At 43.9% G+C, this 19,670-nt stretch overlaps 1 protein-coding gene across 3 annotated transcripts; it reads left to right on the forward strand.

Moving 5' to 3' along the window:
- The first annotated feature begins 15,023 nt into the window (after nucleotides 1-15,023).
- LOC119348863 (peroxidase 1-like) lies at nucleotides 15,024-19,486 on the forward strand. Of its 3 annotated transcripts, none has more exons than XM_037616864.1 (4): nucleotides 15,024-15,275; nucleotides 15,349-15,534; nucleotides 15,620-15,666; nucleotides 15,935-16,650. In XM_037616864.1, the coding sequence occupies exons 1-4, from the start codon at nucleotides 15,069-15,071 to the stop codon at nucleotides 16,473-16,475; spliced, it is 981 nt and encodes a 326-aa protein (XP_037472761.1). In that variant the 5' UTR covers nucleotides 15,024-15,068; the 3' UTR covers nucleotides 16,476-16,650. The 3 variants fall into 3 exon arrangements, with proteins under 3 accessions (XP_037472761.1, XP_037472760.1, XP_037472759.1); XM_037616863.1 differs by lacking the exons at nucleotides 15,349-15,534; nucleotides 15,620-15,666; nucleotides 15,935-16,650 and adding exons at nucleotides 18,339-18,524; nucleotides 18,613-18,775; nucleotides 18,872-19,486 and having other exon boundaries at nucleotides 15,054-15,275; XM_037616862.1 differs by lacking the exons at nucleotides 15,024-15,275; nucleotides 15,349-15,534; nucleotides 15,620-15,666; nucleotides 15,935-16,650 and adding exons at nucleotides 17,965-18,263; nucleotides 18,339-18,524; nucleotides 18,613-18,775; nucleotides 18,872-19,486.
- Nucleotides 19,487-19,670: the final 184 nt, after the last annotated feature.

Raw genomic sequence — 19,670 nt, forward strand, 5'->3', positions numbered from 1 at the left:
GCAAGTGGTAGTAGTTTCTTGGTATTTTAGTGGTTTCTTACATTATTAGGGGTTTCTTGTAAGGAACAATGTATGTACTACTAGCGACAAAAGGCAATTCTAGGTTGCGTTGTACTCCAATGAGTACTACTAGTGGTCGCGGGAGTGTATACCTCGTTTTATGGGTTCGATCCCGGCCGAACGCACGGCGGCCTTTTAAATAAATAGTACTACTACACTTCACTGCGAGCCAATATTTTACACGGGTAGTTTGAGTTTTGAAGTCAAACGGACGTGCGGCCCCACAATCTGGGTGCACTGGATAGCCTAGCCACGTGAAAGGGTTTTCCTTCCCAGCATCCCGTGGCTCGCGTGCTCATCCTAGCCGCACCTCGCTTGCAGCTTCCTCATTAGCTAGTAGCATATTTAAACTAGCACCTCCCAATTAAGCCTGAGGAGCCGGAAAAGCTTGGCGGGGCATTGGGAACTGTGCAATATGGCTCTGTACGTAAAGTGCTCTACTACTACTCTCTAGCTTCTGGCGTTGCACGCATGGACTTCACTCCATTATCAGCTCTACTATAAAAGAAATTCCTCTTGACGTGTTTTTTTGAAACAGAGGCAAAAGCTTTGCTTCATCTCATTCATAAAGAAGGAACTACTAACAAAGTTCGACGAGATCCATTACACCTCCACAAATTGAAGCGAAAAGCCTACTCTCATTGTATCAAATAACTCAAATGTTCTGCCCCGCAGTAACCGTCGCTGATAAATAGGCTGCTAGTGTGTGCGTGAGAGGAGCGGTTGAGTAGGCCAACTACATGAGAGGAGCGGCTGAATAGAGCACCGAGAGTACCCACTAGGCCACTACGCAGGTGCACTTTCCCTGCATTGATAGTACAGCAATGGTTCTAGAGAACAGTAGTACCCTCCACTTCCAACTGTTGCTCCTTGGCCCTGAGATTCAAAAGTTCAAAACTGGTGCACTATACTAGACTAGACTAGAAGTACAGTACATCACACTACTAGTTGAGAAAAAGTAGTACTAGTACTGCTACAGTACGAATACGTACTCCTCCGTCACATAATGTAAGACGTTTTTGACACTAGTTGGCATGTACAAAAAATGGCAAAAACATACCCAAAATTTCTTAATCCACGCCAAAAACTACTACCTAGTGCCAAAAATTTCTTACCAGTGCTATTATTTATAGTATAATGCAATACCATAACGTTCCATAATGCTAGTACTAGTAGTAAATAATATCCTCACCCCTTCGCTGAGGAACGATCTACAGTTGGAAGGGACAAGGCCCTGTGGTTACTACGCTCTTATCTCCTCCTCGCCAGTTCCCCTCCCCCCGAAGAGAAGGCAGTTCGTCGCTACTCCCATGGATTCGCCAAGCAGTTCTCCTCCTCGTCGGGGCTAGGAGACCTTGGACAATGATCCTCTGGGAGAAATCGCACGCCGCTCTGACGTCCTCACCGCCGCAAGACTCGGTGCTTCCTGCACCAACTTTTTCAAGACACTACTTAAACAGGCTTGGAAAAAGGCCATGCTTGTTGGTCTTCCATGCGTCCTCGAGGAGAAGGTTCTTCTATGGGACAATCCTTCGAACAGTCCACCGCTCCCTGGCCATGGTTGCACGTTGACTCCGCTAGAGTTGCCGACGTTGAGAGGTATTCGGATTTTGTCCGATGAGCAGGTCATTAATTGAGTTTGATCATGTAGTACTTAGTTATTCCATTTCCATCCCGTAATTTCTCTGCTGCCCACCGTCTTATATATAGGTCTGGGTCGGTGCCAACGAAGATTGGCTTGCATACCTCCGGACGAATACCACCATAATTTTGCACAACATCCACAGCAGTGCGGCCGTTCTGGTAGACCCTTCTCCACCATTGGGATCGGCCTTCCGGACTGGCTGGGCTTGAATACGTATGATGATGCCTACATGAGATTGAAGAAGATAGCAATTGCAGACCTGCCGACAAAGCGATGCGGCTACGATGATTACTATCTCATCGCGGTGTTTGACATAATGATTGCCATCAATGCAAGAGGCAGTAACAGTAGAGGCTGGCGCATGTTGGCGGTGGCAGATTTGTACCCCTACACATTCGAAGACGCCGTGCGCCATCTAGGCCGCATCTTCGCGGTGACAAGACAGGGGACTTGTTTCATCTGGTTGCCATCCTATGATACGGGAGATTACAAACAGAATGCACAAACCATCATTTGCATCCCTAACGGTACTCCATTATTTTGCAGGGACCAGTCATCCCCCGATCAAAATAAGATCGCCGATCCTGGATGTGCATTTGCATCCGTGATTCGGTCTAACCTGGAACCTTGTAGCTGACTTTGGCATATTGGGATCAACTATCTTAGCAGTCGTTACCCATGGTACCACTAATGTGCAACATGGTCACACAATCTACCACGATCGGACCGTCACCATCTACCCAGGTATTCCATTTTTTAACCCTCTCGCCTTCTCTTTCATTGTTGTACTAGTAGTATACTTAGTAGTATTACTAGTAGGAGTACTTTTTACCTTGGAGGACGCGTATAGCTAGCTAGGCCCTTGAACACTTGAACCCACTAGCTGCCACCATTTTTCTTTTTCCATGTCTTACTATCTCATCCATGTAGCCAAGAGTGGATATATATAATAAGCCGGTTATTTTACTTCCTCTATACCGGAGTAGTACTATTTGCTGCACAGTATTACTGACCGCCATATTTGAGCACAACATTATTATGCATGGACCTTGACTATGTACGTCACCATGTGTCCAGATCTGGGATGCCGCGTGTACCAGATGAACAGCGCCGAGTTTGACCCCCGTGATGCTACGTGGGTGCCGAGGAACACTCTTGGAGAGTACTCGCTTTTCATCGGGGACAGCTACCCCATTGTGAAGTGGATGCCACCTTCCGTGCACGACACGGAAGGCCTGCCGTTCATGAAGCATGGTTGTGTCTTCAGTGCGCACCGCCGGATGAACGACATGCTGGGACACGCTATCCTTGATTTATGTCGCTTCAGCTTGGATGAGTCTCCATCATGTGAAACCGAACTAGAAAGCTGCGACAATGATTCCCGTTGCCCACCGCTATGGATCGTGACATCCATGAAGAACACCTGGGACTGGAACCTGGAGGAGGACATGTAGCCCATCTATAACGTGTAAGTGGAGTACGGTAATTGTGAACGGTAGCGCTCTGAATATATGTAGACTAGTCGTGCACAAATTTGTCACATGAATTGGAGATGAACTTGTGTGGCATACTGGCATTTTTTCCTTTAAAATTTATTACTAGTAAATGTGTTATGTGTACGTGCAACTTGTGTGGTTGTTGCACGGACTCCAACATGCTCTTTGAGAAAAAAAAAGGTGGCACAACTTTGGATATACGTGACATGGCGGCATCATACAGTAGCATCATTTGCTATAGTTGTAGTACACTCCTACTAGGACGAGAACTCCTATAAAACCTTGCACTTGGCTCTTTGCCTCTTTGGGAGGTTCAATAGTTCGTACTCGTGTGAACCTTGCACTTGGATCTTCGCCTCTTCAGAAGGTCCAACAATGATGATACTACAGTACAATATGCTTTTGGCAATCTGACACCGATTGAACTGTTGCACGTCCACCATGAGGGCGAGGGCGAGGATAAGGGAGAGGGAGAGAGCGCTGTAGTCAAAAGACTCAAAACGCTCTCCTCGTCCTATGAACCACCGCGCGCGTGGGCGAGGGAGAGGCGTAGTAAGCAAGCTTCTCCTCATTCGGCGAGTTGACGGGACACATCAAAGCAGTACTAGTACTAGTAGTCCATATTGCGTCCTTTCCGATTAATATGGCTTAATTTGAAACGAGAAAAATACACTGGCGGTCAACGTATGTAATAATACGCTCTTTATGGTCACTATATATACTTTTGCGGTGATTATTCACTAGCTCATCATAGAGCATTGTATTGCACCCTACCGACCGGCCACATAGTCGACGTGGCAATTTGTTGACTGGTTAAATTGTCACCTAGTTTTTGGGTCCCACCTGTTAGTTGGCAGAGCAAAGAAATCAGTTAAACAAAACTTTACGCAGGCGCGACATGAGTCCAACCCTTGCGCGCGAACCACGCTGGCTGTGTATGTGAGTGCATGCACGTGTACTCCCTCGGTCTTCTAACAAAGAGTGTACATCGGCTATAAAACAAAGAGTGTAGTACATGATGTACATCTACACTTCCAATGCATTTAGCCTTTAATCTAAATCGATATTGATTGACTAATGCACCAACTTGTGCTGTAGGTATAAGCTACATATCTATCCTTAATGACAGCATGCAACGGCCTTCATTTAATCTTCTTCTCTCAATGGTCACATGCACACATAAGTCTGCTACTTTTGGGCGTTAATTATGCCCTGGTCAATGATAAATCTCTAAATGTACAGTCTTTCATGGACGTAGGGAGTAGGTTGAGCACTTGAGCGTGAGCGTGTGTGTTGCGTCATGTGCTATGTGCCGCATGGGTGCGTGAGTGTTGCGTGCGTCCATGTGTACGTGTGAGTGTTGCATGTTGCATGCATGCATGCATGCATGGGGCTTACTCCCTCCCATTGACATGTTCTTATTTCAAGCTTCCTCTGTTGCCTCCATATGGTGATACTCCCTCTGTTCCCAAATACGGAGTAAAAGCCTCCCTCTATTCTCAAATACGGAGTATTTGTATTTCTACAGATTTCAACAAGTGACTAGGTACGGAGAAAAATGAGTGAAGTGAGCGTAGAGGCATAGGGATACTATAGAAAGGAAGTCCTCGTGATCCATTATTCCCCATCTCGGTCAAAGAGAACTATTCAACTAGTCTTCGCAGTGAAGTGACAATACACGCTGCAGCAGATGGGACACGTAATTAATAAGCTGAATCAGTGTGTTGGTATTACTAAATCAGCCTTACCCAGTACTGCCATCATGTTTGCCAGTAGAGCACGCTTCCACAAATACGCCTACGCACCTCTGTCCTCCATTAACTGACATATGGGCCCTCTTGTGGTAGACCCACATGTCATCGGTGTAACTATTTACACTCCGAAGGACGATATATCCTGGTAGTAGTACTAGTAGAATTGAGATTTAATGCACTTTCTTCCCCATCTTCCACTCTTCTTCCTCCTCTCTTCTTCTTCCTCCTCTCTTCTTCTTCCTCCTTTCTTCCCCATCGTCGACCGTACACCATTTACCCCCGCTCACTGCTCGCCCGCCCGCGCCATCTTCTTTGGTAGCTCGCGCGTACCATATCCCCCCGCTCACTGCTCGGCCACACGAGGAGAAGCTTCTTCGCTCGCCCGCCCGAATCCACTTCCCCGCTGGCTCGCAGGCACCGAAAACCCCAATGGCAGAACCGACTGGCACGTAGAGCCGCGATTGGAATTCCCTCTCGATGTTCTCTTGGAGCAGATATGTAGTCGTATGGACCTACTCAGCACCGTCCGTCTGGCCGCATGCGCGGTGTCTTTGTACCATCTACTCGTCTGCAACTGGCCGGCTCTTTTCAAGACACCCTACTTGCTGATGCCCGATCCTCGCAGGTGGCCCAAACACCGACTTGACGATCCTACGGAGGTTGCCATGGTGCCCCTCGACATGCTACCACTACCCGTCCACCTGTCCTTCATGCGCGGCCACTACTGGGCGGGCATGAAGGCCAACTGGATCATCCTCATCCACCACTTCGGTAGTCCGTGGCGTCTCGTGGATATCTACACCCAGCGAGAGATCACCCTTCCATCGTTGGATACCGCCGCCATCGAGCCTCGCGGCCCGCCGGACACTCCTGCCTACTACGCACGAGACGCGTCAAGCTTTTGGCTCGACCTCTGTTTGCAGAAAGTTGTAATCTGCGAAGTGCCCACACCATCAAAAGACTACATGGATTACAAGCTCACTGCCTTGTTCAACATGGGATTAGTCTATCTGGAATCCGGCCGCCATACATGGTTATGGCTCATCATCAATCTTGTTGAGGCAACATTTCCGTCTGATGCTATAGTGCATGATGGCATCATTTACGCGGTCGACGCACAGATTGGCTGCCTATACTGGTGGAATCTATCGTCGTGTAATTGTTCTATCCCATCTCATCTTTACCTTATGAATACGACTGCTTGTTCATTTGTTACAAATTTAGAATACATAGCATGTCTATAACCACATCATTGCTATATGTCCCTCTCATTTCCTAGATTTTTATGACCACACATGTTATTGTTAGAGTTGATATGAGAACAATTAGCATCTAATGATTGTTAGAATACATATTATGAGCATAACATCATGATTGCTATATGTTACTCTCGTTTACAAGATTTTTATAACAACGCATGTTATTGCTTAGAGTTGATATGAGAACAGTAGTAGTAAGTGCTATGGTAGAATATGAGTAGGCATTGTCATAGTTGTTTTCCTCTCATTGTTACATGATGTTTGAACCATGACATATTGCTAGAATATGAAAGCCATTGGCTTATTTTTTTAACTTGGGGTATGATTATGACCACGGCATTGCAATTCTCTATCTATGATATGTGTCACTGTTATAATAATCTTAATTCCACACATACTCTGAACATGATTATTTATTTTTGTCCTTTTGGTCTCCAATTTGAATTGTTGCAGTAGACACAAATGCACTGGCCTTCATGATTCCAGGACCTGGAATCATACCAGCCGATGGGTGGTGGTTTATCGCTCATTCAGCTGACGGTGGTCATTTGATGCTCATTCGCACATACCAAATTGACCAAACCATTACATCAAACCACATGCAGTACAATGTGTGGGACGTTCGTGACATTGATGGTTATGGCTGCTTCGTGTTCAAGAAAGATCCCAGCTTTGTTGGGCCAGGTGTATTCAACTGGAGGCGGGTTTACAGCCTTGGCAACCACTCCTTGTTCCTCGGGCTCAATTATCCGATCATCCAACCAATCATCGATTATATCACCGGCGATGATTATCATGCTATGCAACTTCCATTCTTGAGGGGGGACTGTGTTTACACATCATACCATGGGTTTCATGAATCACCATAGCTAGAGATTCGTCGACACAGCTTGTTGCCAGATAATCTTCAGCGTGTGAAAGGCATCAAGCTTCCATGCGATGGATGGCTTTTGCAAACCCGACATACGGCGATGTGGTTCATGCCAACAGCAAATATGCACAACTTGATTCGTACTGATATCTAAACTGAGCCATGTATTCTGCTGCTATAGCATGACCCTCTTTTGTTGGATATTATGTACTATTGTTAGTTTGAAGCACTCCTCTGGTTTGAGGGATAGATACCTTCCTGGGATCAAGTGCATCCTAACTCACCTGCGTAGGATGTACTCATAATGATGATGAAGATGTTGTGCAGAAGCCATATATATATACCTCTGGAGTGGTACGTTGGATGATGAAATTTCTTTGACCATCCAAGATGACGAAAGCAACTCTAAATACTCAAGAACTTTTCAGTACAGTCAAACATTGTGTTATATAATATATATACAAGCACATGCTTCATGCCTTTCTTTCATGTATGATGTAGTACCATTTGCACACTATGGATCTAAAGTGTTACTTACTTTCTCCTTCATATCCCACACATAAGTTGACCAAGCCTGGTGCATCGGCACAACAATTATGAACTAGAAGTATTTTGCATAATGAAAAACATTCATTAGATTTGGATAGGTTAAAACAACCATGTGTTCAACATTTCGTTCAACTATGTCAATAAATTTAATACTTGGCCCACTTGCATCGTTACAAATAGAACCTTACAAGCAGCAAATAATCACAATTATATTAACAAATCCAACGAAACAAGTTATTCAAAAAATATTACCTTATGATCTTCCTACAACATTACTGAGGACAGAAACTTGTCCAGAATGCTTGGCTGAATTTCATTATCTAAGGCAATAAAGTAAGATATATATCTACAAACAATAATTTTAAAAGAGAAGTACAATACATAACTCATTTATTTTGGCAATACATGTCGCCTTATTTCATCTCTCAAGAAAGCATAGACCCCGGCCTCTTCGAGTGTAACACATGCAAGTTTGGTTTAACAACAAGAAAACTTTATCTATAAATTCAATATCTTCTCTAATTATGTCCTCCTTCATATTTTGTTCACTAACTCTTTTAGCATGCCTCAGTTTGAATTCTTGAGTTATAGAATGTCACACCTTCAAATGTAGTTTAGATCGGTGCCCAAAAATTAACAACATTTAGAATTTCTAAACTATATAAATGAAAATGTACCATTTGTGGATAAGTATCTCTTATACGATCACTAAACTTTCCATTTTATATACGGTATGGATTTGTTGAAGATAAGCAAAATTGCATGTTCTTTCAAACAGCTTCAGCCCTTTGATATTTTCATTGTTCTTCATTGATTCTTTAGACAAAATATGACCGGCATATCCAACTGACTGAGATTTTTGTGGAACAATTGTCCTTTCAGACTTTTCAACCACAAAATTGCCTGACTTCTATCACTCATACTCCGCATATAACATACAACTTTAGGTCTTTCAATCTACAAAGGAATGTAAAATAAAGTATTCTTGATTAATTATAACAAAATTTAACACGAAAAGCTACTTGAACAACACACTACATAGGATGAAAACGGAGCGGAAACGGACGGAACTGGTTGCTACCATATTTGTTTTCATATATTTTTACAAAAACGGAAATGAATATAGAAACCCCGGAAATGAATACGGAAACGGATATTACCAAAAATGAACACGGAGCGAATACAAAGCGGACACGGAAACAGAAGTGGGCGTTGAACGGAACTTAAAAAACCCTTGAATCATAGAGAAATACACACAAAACAAACCAAATTTGATGAATTTTTTACATGGCTACAAAATAACATCATTATGTTAGCAACTTAGTGTAGTATTGTAGTAATACTAAACAATTGCGTATACGGTCAAGCTGAGTACATGTGTGATTGTAGAAGATGGGCTCAAATGATCCATTCTACTCATTGTATAATTGTGTGTTGTTGGTGGTTGGACTACAAAGCAGCCATAGGTCTATAGTAAAAATGGAAATTCCATATTCACGGAAATGGAAAGTTCCGTTTCCACGCCTATTCCACCGAAAAACACCGTTCTGTTTTTGTTTCTTTCCGCATAAAAAATTCCACTTCCACTTTCCATTTTGCTAATTTCCATTTCCGGTTTCATATTTCCTCTCCGTTTTCATTTTTTCTCTGGAAAAACAGAAAGTTTCCACTCCATTTTCATCCTTACTACATACTATGCATGCATCATATGTTGTGACTCGATCTCTTGTTTTCTTACAAGATGGAATCAAAAGATTTATGTGGCGCCTATCATAGTCTACAATCCTAGGCAGTTTGGTGTGTCTCTTTGGCACAATTTGGTCATGAGTATCAAGGTAGGATATCGGCATACATAGTGTACATGATTATGGAATCATCCAACATTTATTATGGTAATTGAGATGCACAAGATAATTAACTTGTAGAAAGAAGTGACAGCCATAAAACTGTTCCCTCCGTTCCAAATTACTCGTCTGAACTAAAACCACGACGAGTAATTTGGAACGGACGAGTAATTTGGAACGGAGGGAGTATATGACAGGATTATTTGACTGAATTTGTTGTTGTGCATTTGTAATAGCATCGAGTTGATAATTCATTGCATAAGCACACTAGTTATATTCTCCTATGTAACCAGTCCTACATAGGGCTCTCCTATTATCAATGGTGTACTCATGTCTAGAAGAAGGTGTTCCCAAATGAACAATAGCATGCTCCCAGAAAAGCATGTTGTTTCAGCTTCACTTGATAGCTCAGTTATATCTCTGGCTAGAAAAATCTGTTGACCTCAAACTATGAGAATCAGTTCCGTTCATACCTATATTTTTCTTCTATAAATCAATAGAAGCAGCAGCTATCTGACCTCAATGTCTCTAAGTCTAGAAGGCACCCCAAAAACTTTGTGTGTATCTCGAGCATAGAACTTGAGTTTCCTATCTTGAGACACTTAATGCACCGATCCTTGACATCTATTGCACTTACAAGAAATGTACTGAATTTGAAATAAACCTTTTTAATTGCAGGTAAGTTCTATAACCAATCAAATTTGGTTTCACAGAGCATAAATTTCCTGTATACCATAAATCTATTCAAAACAGCATGAATATGGTCTACCTTTAATCAAGATTCAGAGTTACACTTTTCATCATCATTTTATCGGCTTGAGTCCTTCAATGTACTAATATCTTGATTCTCTCTTACATTTTGAAGTGCCACTTACCGAATAATTTGACTTAGACGACATATTTTGTCACTAGAACATAAGTAAATATACCATTAACATTACATAATCAGAGCATATAACATTAATAAATAATTTAACAAAACACCTAATTCAATAACATTTGTTAATTAAATCAACTTGTTGTTAACATAAAGAGTGGTAAGGCACAAATCAAGATTTTACATTATGGCAGTAACATTAAATAAACATTTTATTTACAGAACGAAGTAACTTATCAAATACATTCATGTCCTACTTTACCGGTGCAGAAGATAGCTTGAAAATTTCATAACTAATGCATACAATTAATTTTGCATCGACCTATCAGTCATTGAAGTCTGTCAAAATTATAAGGTATATTTATTAGTAAATTAAAGTTTCAGAAGACAAGTTCATAATGCAATTTTCTTTCTGTATGTAACCTTCATATTAAGTTTACTAACTACTTTTTTGTAAACTTAAATAATTTTACATACATGTGTCAATACATGTATTTTTATTTTCCATATAATGATCCATATTCGAAATTTGCATTGTAGAAATATTTAATAAATGTGTGATCCGAATTCTTCTAACGGTACAAGATTGTACATGTGTTGTAAGTTTCACTTTCCTTAACTAACATGATGCCATAAGTTTCAGTCTCTGTAACTAACCAACTTCGCAAGTTTCTGAGTTTTAATTTGTGGTGCTTACAATAACTTCCTAGATTCCTAAAATACATGCGTACGTGATTATTTGTGTTCTAAGATCCAGCCCCAAATTTTTCATTACAAACAAGATTGGCATCTGACTTCTTCAAACAGGACAAACTAATAGAAGCCCCTAAAAGGATAAATGATCGAATACTCAGCAACCATATGTAGAACTTGTGCTTACAAAAACACTTGAATTACGTCAAACATACATCATCGACTAAGTTGTGCCGGATAACCTTATGGACTACGTCTCCTACAGTAGTTCAGTCGTTGCCGTCTGTGAGGGATTCGCAACAGAATAGCTCGGATCTCTTCTAAGAAGAGAAGCAGAGGGTACTTGAAGAACACACGGGGAGAGAGAAGAACACACTGAAAGTTTTTAGCACAATGCTGGGGTTTTAGTAGGAACTTGTTACAGGAACTGTTTACCTAAATATCTATACCTTCCAAACGGAACCACAAAAATAGGTATAATACTTTATATTTACAATATGAATACAGATATATGTGTATTGATATGCGTCGGCGAATACACGGAGTACGGAGACAAATTTGCAAATCTTGGCGCAGAGCATTTGTGTGCCCCGCCGCTGCGCGCCACAAATTTTCTCCCAGTCAAACACCTCTACTTTGATTGCAAGGTCGCTCGTGCTAACATGGTGAATCATGCATCGAGGTGGCTTCAAATTTGTATCAGCGTGCATATGCAAGAGGTAAATACACCAATGGTGTTTGAACTTGTCATGGATGTTCACTTTAATGTCTAAACTTGAAAAATACGCCGAACTAGTTCTTAAACTCGGCAGGAACATGCAAATACGATGCTAATCCTATTCATATACGTAAAGTATGCCGACGTGGCACCGTATATGGCTGACATGGCATGAGGACCACTTATAAATATGAAACATAATTATTTGGATATACTATATTTCTCTATGATTAGTGGGTCACGTCTGTCAAGGAAATTAAAATGAAAAATGGTGCTATACAGGAATCCATCCGGTGAGCTAGAGCTAACAGTCAGCATCTATTGGCCAGCACGCCAATGTTGTGTAATATAAAACGGATGCGGTAGCACATGTTATTTCTTTTTGTTAAAAGAAAAAAGTATGTAAATAATAATCCTGATAATAAATGTTTTTTCGAGGGAACTAAAAATAAATGTTAGATTCAAATATTCATGTGTAATTAATTTACTTGTTTACTTCGTGATAAACAAACATTCGTATGCACATATTATTTTACAAAAATCTATAAACAAGGCCTTGTTGTCAGTTATAAATATTTGTGGTACATAAATAATAAGATCATGGTACACAGATATTCGTGTGCACAAAAATAAGTATAGAAAGGCATGCAATAAAATATCTTACTAAATATACTCTTTTAGTTTTTGAAATAGTTATGTACTATTTAGAAAATACTATTTATAAATATTTACTTAATACAAATATTTAAAATATACCATCACGGATTATATTTTAAAAAGCTAAATAAATAAATAATATAGTGAATAAAACATTTTTTACACAGGCGTGGCTTATATTTACATAATGTGTGAACATTTTTAATGTTAAATGAACATTTTTTAAAAGTTAGTTATTTTAGTTTTATGTAGAGTATTTATAACATGAATAGTTGAACTTTATTTGTATTATTGTCATCATAATTTTTAGACTTTTTACATTTTTTTAAGAAAAAATAACATGTTGCTAGTAGAGATGGAGACCAGCCTAGGCTGCTTGACAACACTAAATCAAACTTCAGGTGCCCTATTTGACAAGAATTGCTAGTTGGCTTAGTGGCCAGCACAGGCTGCTTGATAGCTTGTGGTTTCGGGTTTGAATCCTGTTTGGTGCTATTTTTTATTTTAATTTCTCTGACAGGCAGGACCCATTAGTCATAGAAACATGTAGTATTTTAGTAATCATGTTTCTTATTTATAAGTGTGCCTCATGCCATGTCACCCACATAAGGTGCCACATCATAGCACTTTACGTATACAGATGAGATTAGCACTGTATTTACATGTTGGTGCCATGTTTTGGAACTAGTTAGGCGTATTTTTCAAGTTCAGGCACTGAAATGAACATCCATGACAAGTTCAAGTACCAATGGTGTATTTATCTCATATGGCAATGATATAAAACTTTTGAACTCTAATCCAACCACGAGATGTGTCGAGCTCCACGTGTTGTCACCATTGCGACACGGGGTAATTTTGCCTGAAAAAATCCCCTAAGTATATATATTTAGGATAGCATGTGGCACCGGTACAAATATATGGTACTTCATGCCGCCCCATCACGCCGAAACGACGGTGCCGTCTGAAGTGGGTTGCTGAACTATTGAATACAGATGGATCTTGGAACAACAACACTTTTGTCACGCTGATGTTATTAAGATTCTGGAAATCATGCCCTTTCCACGGTTGGAATCTGATTTTGTGGCTTGGTTTCCTGACAAGCATGGATTGTTTTCAGTTAAGAGTGCATACTCCATTGCCTTACAGGAAAAGATGGCCGCCAATGATCAAGGGGCCTCGAGTATGCGCCCTGATGGTCGACGTCTTGTTTGGGATCTCATCTAGAAGAGTCAGGCACCGCCCAAAGTACGCATATTTGCATGGAAGGCTGCACATGAAGCTTTGGCCACGGAAGCAACCCAGAAAGTTAAACATATGGTGCATGCATGTCCAAGCTTGTACTATTTGTGGTAATGCTCTTGAAGATGCTCACCATGCCCTTATTCAATGTCCCCATGCGGCTGGTCTATGGAATGCAATGCGAGAAGTTTGGGATCTTCCTAATGATGCCGACCTTCAGGATTCAGAGCCGGATTGGATATTCCGCCTCCTAGACAAGCTGACTGAACCTCAGAGAGTCATGGCCCTGATGATTATGTGGCGGGATTGGTATGTGCATAATGAAATAACCCACCAGAAGCCGGCGATCCCCATTGAGGCCTCTCGCCGCTTCCTCGCTAGTTACGTCACATCGATCTTGTCGCAGCAACACCCTCAGGCTGATCAGATCAAAGGTAAACAAATTGTTGATTACTTTGGGGAACATGTTTGGGAGCCAAAGCCAATGATGCGTGTGCAGCACCGGATGCCTCCAGCGATTGGCTATGCCAAGCTAAATGTCAACGGATTGTTCGTGGCCTTAGATGGTACAGCAGGTGCCAGTATGGTACTTCGTGATCACAATGGGGCTGTGATGCTCGCTGCAACCAGAGACCTTGTGAATTGTGTGGATGCACTGGAGGCTGAACTAGCTGCAATTCACGAAGGCATAACATTGGCGCTCAGTTGGACAGAATTGGACCTTGTGGTAGAGAGCGATTGTGCGGATGCGCTACATTTGATCTCTGCTATGGGGAAAGATCGGTCAGCTCACACTCATACAGTCATGGAGATTAGATCCCTGCTAGCTCAAGAAAGAAGGATCCAGTTACAGAAGATTAAGCACGGTGTAAATCTCGCTAGCCACATTCTCGCCCATTTAGGATGTACTCAACAGCGGACTGCTGTTTGGCTGCGTAACCCTCCTGACGAGATCGCGAGCATCGTTGCCGCTGAGTGTAATCATATTACTTGATGAATGAAATCCTCTTTCCCGCAAAAAAAAAATACCAGTAGGTGGCTTTCACTGGCCCTCTGTTGATTAAAACTTGGCAGCGAATTCCGCTCCGTGATGACAAGTTAGTTAATGAGTTGATCTGCCTACGTGCTTCCGTCTGGGCCTGGCTGTCCGGCCGCCTCCATTATACATACGGCACGCCGCCGGTGTACCTGCCACGGCAAAGATTCCGGGGAGTGCAAACAAGGAACAACTCAATAAACCATGCAGATTTTACCTGCTGCTCCGGAGGACAGCCCACCACATGCAGGCGTGGGGACACTCCGGCGCTATATATTTCTCGGGCGCCAGTCCAGCAACAGCAGCAGCACCACAAGCTTCCCCTGACTAATTAGCTACCTAGCCACCCTCATCCTCGGGGCGTGTGAAGATGGCGTCGAGGTCTTTGATGGTGGTGCTCCTGCTCGCGGCGGTGGCGGCGACGTGCGCGCGGGCGCAGCTGCACGAGAAGTTCTACAGCGAGTCGTGCCCCAGCGTGGAGGACGTGGTGAGGAGGGAGATGGTGAGGGCGCTGTCCCTGGCGCCCAGCCTCGCCGGGCCGCTCCTCCGGATGCACTTCCACGACTGCTTCGTCAGGGTAAGCAGCATTTGCATGCATGTTGTCTGTCCGTAACCTGTTTTGTGCAGTGGCCTGACCACCGTGGATGCAGGGGTGCGACGGCTCGGTTCTGCTGGACTCGGCCAACAAGACGGCGGAGAAGGACGCGCAGCCGAACCAGACGCTCCGTGGTTTCGGCTTCGTCGAGAGGGTGAAGGCCACGGTGGAGAAGGCCTGCCCCGACACCGTCTCCTGCGCCGACATCCTCGCCCTCATTGCCAGGGACGCAGTATGGCTGGTGAATAGAGTACTAGGCCATTTTGCAAATGATACGGTACGTGTGGAAGCCAAATTCTAATGCTGCTCGATCATGGTTTCTCCAGAGCAAGGGTCCATTCTGGACAGTTCCTCTCGGCCGGCGAGACGGCAGCGTGTCCATTCTAAAATGTTTTACAGAACCATGGTTCAGCCGAACCAACACTTGACACCATTGATTTCTAAACACTATTCATAAGGATCCATGCATGGTCGATTAAAAAATAATGTAGTTGATATGCATGTTTATTCATGAGGACCCATGCATGGTTGACTAAAAAATGCACTTGGCATGCATGTCACATATCCACATGTAGTAAGATGTTAAATCGTACGGCATAGACCATAGGTTCGGTTGAACCATGGTCCTGAATCACGTCTCTCGTGTCCATTTCCAACGAGACCGACGCTCTGCCACCCCCGACCTCCAACTTCACCGTGCTCACCCAGCTCTTCGCCGTCGTGAACCTCGACGCAAAGGACCTTGTCGTCTTGTCCGCCGGGCACACCATCGGGACGTCGCACTGCTTCTCCTTCTCCGACCGACTCTACAACTTCACCGGCATGGAGAACCCCAGCGACATCGACCCCACGCTGGAGCCGCAGTACATGATGCGGCTAAAGAGCAAGTGTGCCAGCCTCAACGACAACACTACCCTCGTGGAGATGGACCCCGGCAGCTTCAAGACCTTCGACACCGACTACTTCATGCTGGTGAGCAAGCGGAGGGGCCTCTTCCACTCCAACGGCGCCCTTCTCACCGACCCCTTCACCCGCGCCTACGTCCAGCGCCATGCCACCGGCGCCTTCAAGGGCAAGTTCTTCGCCGACTTCGCCGCCTCCATGATCAAGATGGGCAACGCCGACCCGCTCACCGGAAGCCAGGGTGAGATCGGGAAGAAGTGCAGCGTGGTCAACCATTAAACCACCGACAAAGTACAAGGCTGTTTTGATTTGTGACCATCTTTTTTCGCTGTAAATTACTGTTAGATTGTCATAGCTCCTTTCTCTCTCAAATCTTTTTCTTTCATTATAATTTATTGTTTCATTATGACCATGTTAATTCCTTGTACACACGATGAAGACTTTGAAATTGCCACATCCGATGTGTCGTGCGTTGTCAGCTGGAGATTCATGTCACGCTTTCAAGTTTTGTTTATTTAAGTTTGTATTGTTTTATTTTAGATTGTTACATAATGTTTTTGAAAAATTCTAAATTCCAAAAATTTCATACTTTTATGTTTCAAAAAATTCTGAAAAAAATACGGACATATATGGAGGCATAACACACATGTGTGTAAATTTTCAGGACAAAATACGTTGAAATAAGGACTGCAAAAAGGACAAAACTATGGCCTTTTAACACATGATACTATTCATCCCAAAAGTCCATGAATTTGTTCTTTTTGCAGAGATCACATCTCAAGGTATTTCTTCCTGAAATTTTACACACATACACATCACATCCTTATATACTTGTACAAGTGTTTTAGAATGTTTTGAAACCAAAAATATGAATTTTGAATTTTTCAACAAAAAACGGCCTCCATGGAGGCCGAGCTCCAAAATGCCGTTCTCGCTAGACTATTTTAATTTAGTTACTTTTCGGGCCGGTTGGATAGCAGCCATCAACCACCTTATCAATTTTTTGACTGTTGGCGTGCATTTAGTCTCTTCTTGTTAGGAAGTGCATCCTTATGTTCCATTGTGTATAAGTGAAAACCGAGTACACAAGCACAGAGAACGATGGATCCCAGGTAGAAAAACATTTTTCACACATATCGCATGATTTTTATTTAGATGTACGTCTTTATTCGTACATGTGAAGATAATAAAGAGTGGTAAAAGTCAAAGAACAGTCATGTAGTAGAAGCCAATCAGCACCTTGGAGCATTACTGGAGCAAAATATCATGACGGACGAAGAATATATATTTTTTTATTCATAAATAAAATATGTATAGCATTTGCAAAAGAAAAATGTATAGATGTATATATATTGCCTGGAATAGTTCGAAATATATATATTCAAGATAGCATCTGGCGCCGGTACAAATATATGGATCATGAGATTCCCACGCTTGCAAACTACCAGTAGGTGTCATTCACTGTCCCTCTTTTGATTAAAACTTGGCAGCAAATTCCGCTCCGTGATGACTAATTACTTAATGAGTTCATCTGCCGACGTGCTTCCGTTTGGGTCTGGCTGTCCGGCCGCCTCCATTATGCATACGGCGCGCTGCCGGTGTACCTGCCACGGCAAAGATTCCGGAGAGAGCAAACAAGGAACAACTCATTAAACCATGCGAATTTTACCTGCTGCTCCGGAGGACAGCCCACCACATGTAGGCGTGGGGACACTCCGGCGCTATATATTTCCCAGGCGCCAATCCAGCCGCAGCAGCAGCAGTTCAAGCTTTCCCTGATTAATCAGCCACCTAGCTGCCATCGTTGTTTCTTGCATAGCCAAGCAAGAAACAAGCTTCTTGGCCGAGAAGATGGCGTCCAGGGCTGCGACGATGGTGGTGCTGCTGCTCGCGGCGGTGGCGGCGACGGCAACGTGCGCGCAGGCGCAGCTGCACGAGAAGTTCTACAGCGAGTCGTGCCCCAGCGTGGAGGACGTGGTGAGGAGGGAGATGGTGAGGGCGCTGTCCCTGGCGCCCAGCCTCGCCGGGCCGCTCCTCCGGATGCACTTCCACGACTGCTTCGTCAGGGTAAGTTGCATTAGCATGCATGTTGTATACCCTCATTGTGCCGTTGTGCTGCTGGCCTGACCACCGTGAATGCAGGGGTGTGACGGGTCGGTGCTGCTGGACTCGGCCAACAAGACGGCGGAGAAGGACGCGCTGCCGAACCAGACTCTCCGCGGCTTCGGCTTCATCGAGAGGGTGAAGGCCGCCGTGGAGAAGGCCTGCCCCGACACCGTCTCCTGCGCCGACCTGCTCGCCATCATTGCCAGGGACGCAGTCTGGCTGGTGAGTAGAGCGCTAGGCCATTTTGCAAATGACCGAATACCTGTGGAGGAAACCAAATTCTAATGCTGCTCGATCACGGTTTTTCCAGAGCAAGGGGCCATTCTGGGAAGTTCTTCTCGGCCGGCGAGACGGCAGCGTGTCCATCTCCAACGACACCGACGCGCTGCCACCCCCGACCGCCAACTTCACCGTGCTCACCCAGAACTTCGCCGCCGTGAACCTCGACGCCAAGGACCTCGTCGTCCTCTCAGGTACCTAACCACACCATTTCTATCTTAGCTCCACACTACTTTGGTCATGGTCGACGTCTAATTAATGAATCTATGCATGCTCTGTTTCTCCTACAGCCGCGCACACGATCGGGACGTCGCACTGCTTCTCCTTCTCGGACCGGCTCTACAACTTCACCGGCATGGAGAACGCCAGCGACATCGACCCCTCGCTAGAGCCGCAGTACATGATGAAGCTCAAGAGCAAGTGCGCCAGCCTCAACGATAACACCACACTCGTGGAGATGGACCCCGGCAGCTTCAAGACCTTCGACACCGACTACTTCAAGCTGGTGAGCAAGCGCAGGGGCCTCTTTCACTCTGACGGCGCCCTCCTCACCGATCCCTTCACCCGCGCCTACGTCCAGCGCCATGCCACCGGCGCCTTCAAGGACGAGTTCTTCGCCGACTTCGCCGTCTCCATGGTCAAGATGGGCAACAACCAGGTGCTCACCGGCAGCCAGGGCGAGATCAGGAAGAAGTGCAGTGTGGCTAATCATTAAGTCACCGACCGACGAAGTACAATGCTTTTGTTTAGTTTGTGACCATCTTTTCCCATGTAAATTGCTGTAAAAGATTGGTATACCTCCTTTCTCTCCCCATAAAAATTTCTTCATTAATTTATTGTTTCGTTACAGCCTTGTAAAGTTTCCATCAAGAACTCATGATCATATTATAGACATTGTCATTTCAGTCTTGCTAAGTCTCAGTCGACTAAGACTTAATCAAAAGCATCACACTTCGTGGGTTGGTGAATTAATGGTTAACCACGCTGCACTTCTGCCTGGTCTCGCTCTGAGCACCATGACAGAGGATAGCCAAGCAGGGAATCTTACTGGACCGCACACCATGGCGGCTGAGCACCATGGTCACATCT

Source organism: Triticum dicoccoides, chromosome 1B (assembly GCF_002162155.2).
Source record: "Triticum dicoccoides isolate Atlit2015 ecotype Zavitan chromosome 1B, WEW_v2.0, whole genome shotgun sequence".
NCBI lineage: Eukaryota > Viridiplantae > Streptophyta > Magnoliopsida > Poales > Poaceae > Triticum > Triticum dicoccoides.

Bases quoted from the DNA above. Each gene is read 5' to 3' on its own strand.
- LOC119348863 (XM_037616862.1), top strand. From the start codon at position 18,048: ATGGCGTCCAGGGCTGCGACGATGGTGGTGCTGCTGCTCGCGGCGGTG. The intron at 18,264-18,338 runs GTAAGTTGCATT...CCGTGAATGCAG, and splicing joins TCCACGACTGCTTCGTCAGG to GGGTGTGACGGGTCGGTGCT. The intron at 18,525-18,612 runs GTGAGTAGAGCG...CGGTTTTTCCAG, and splicing joins CCAGGGACGCAGTCTGGCTG to AGCAAGGGGCCATTCTGGGA.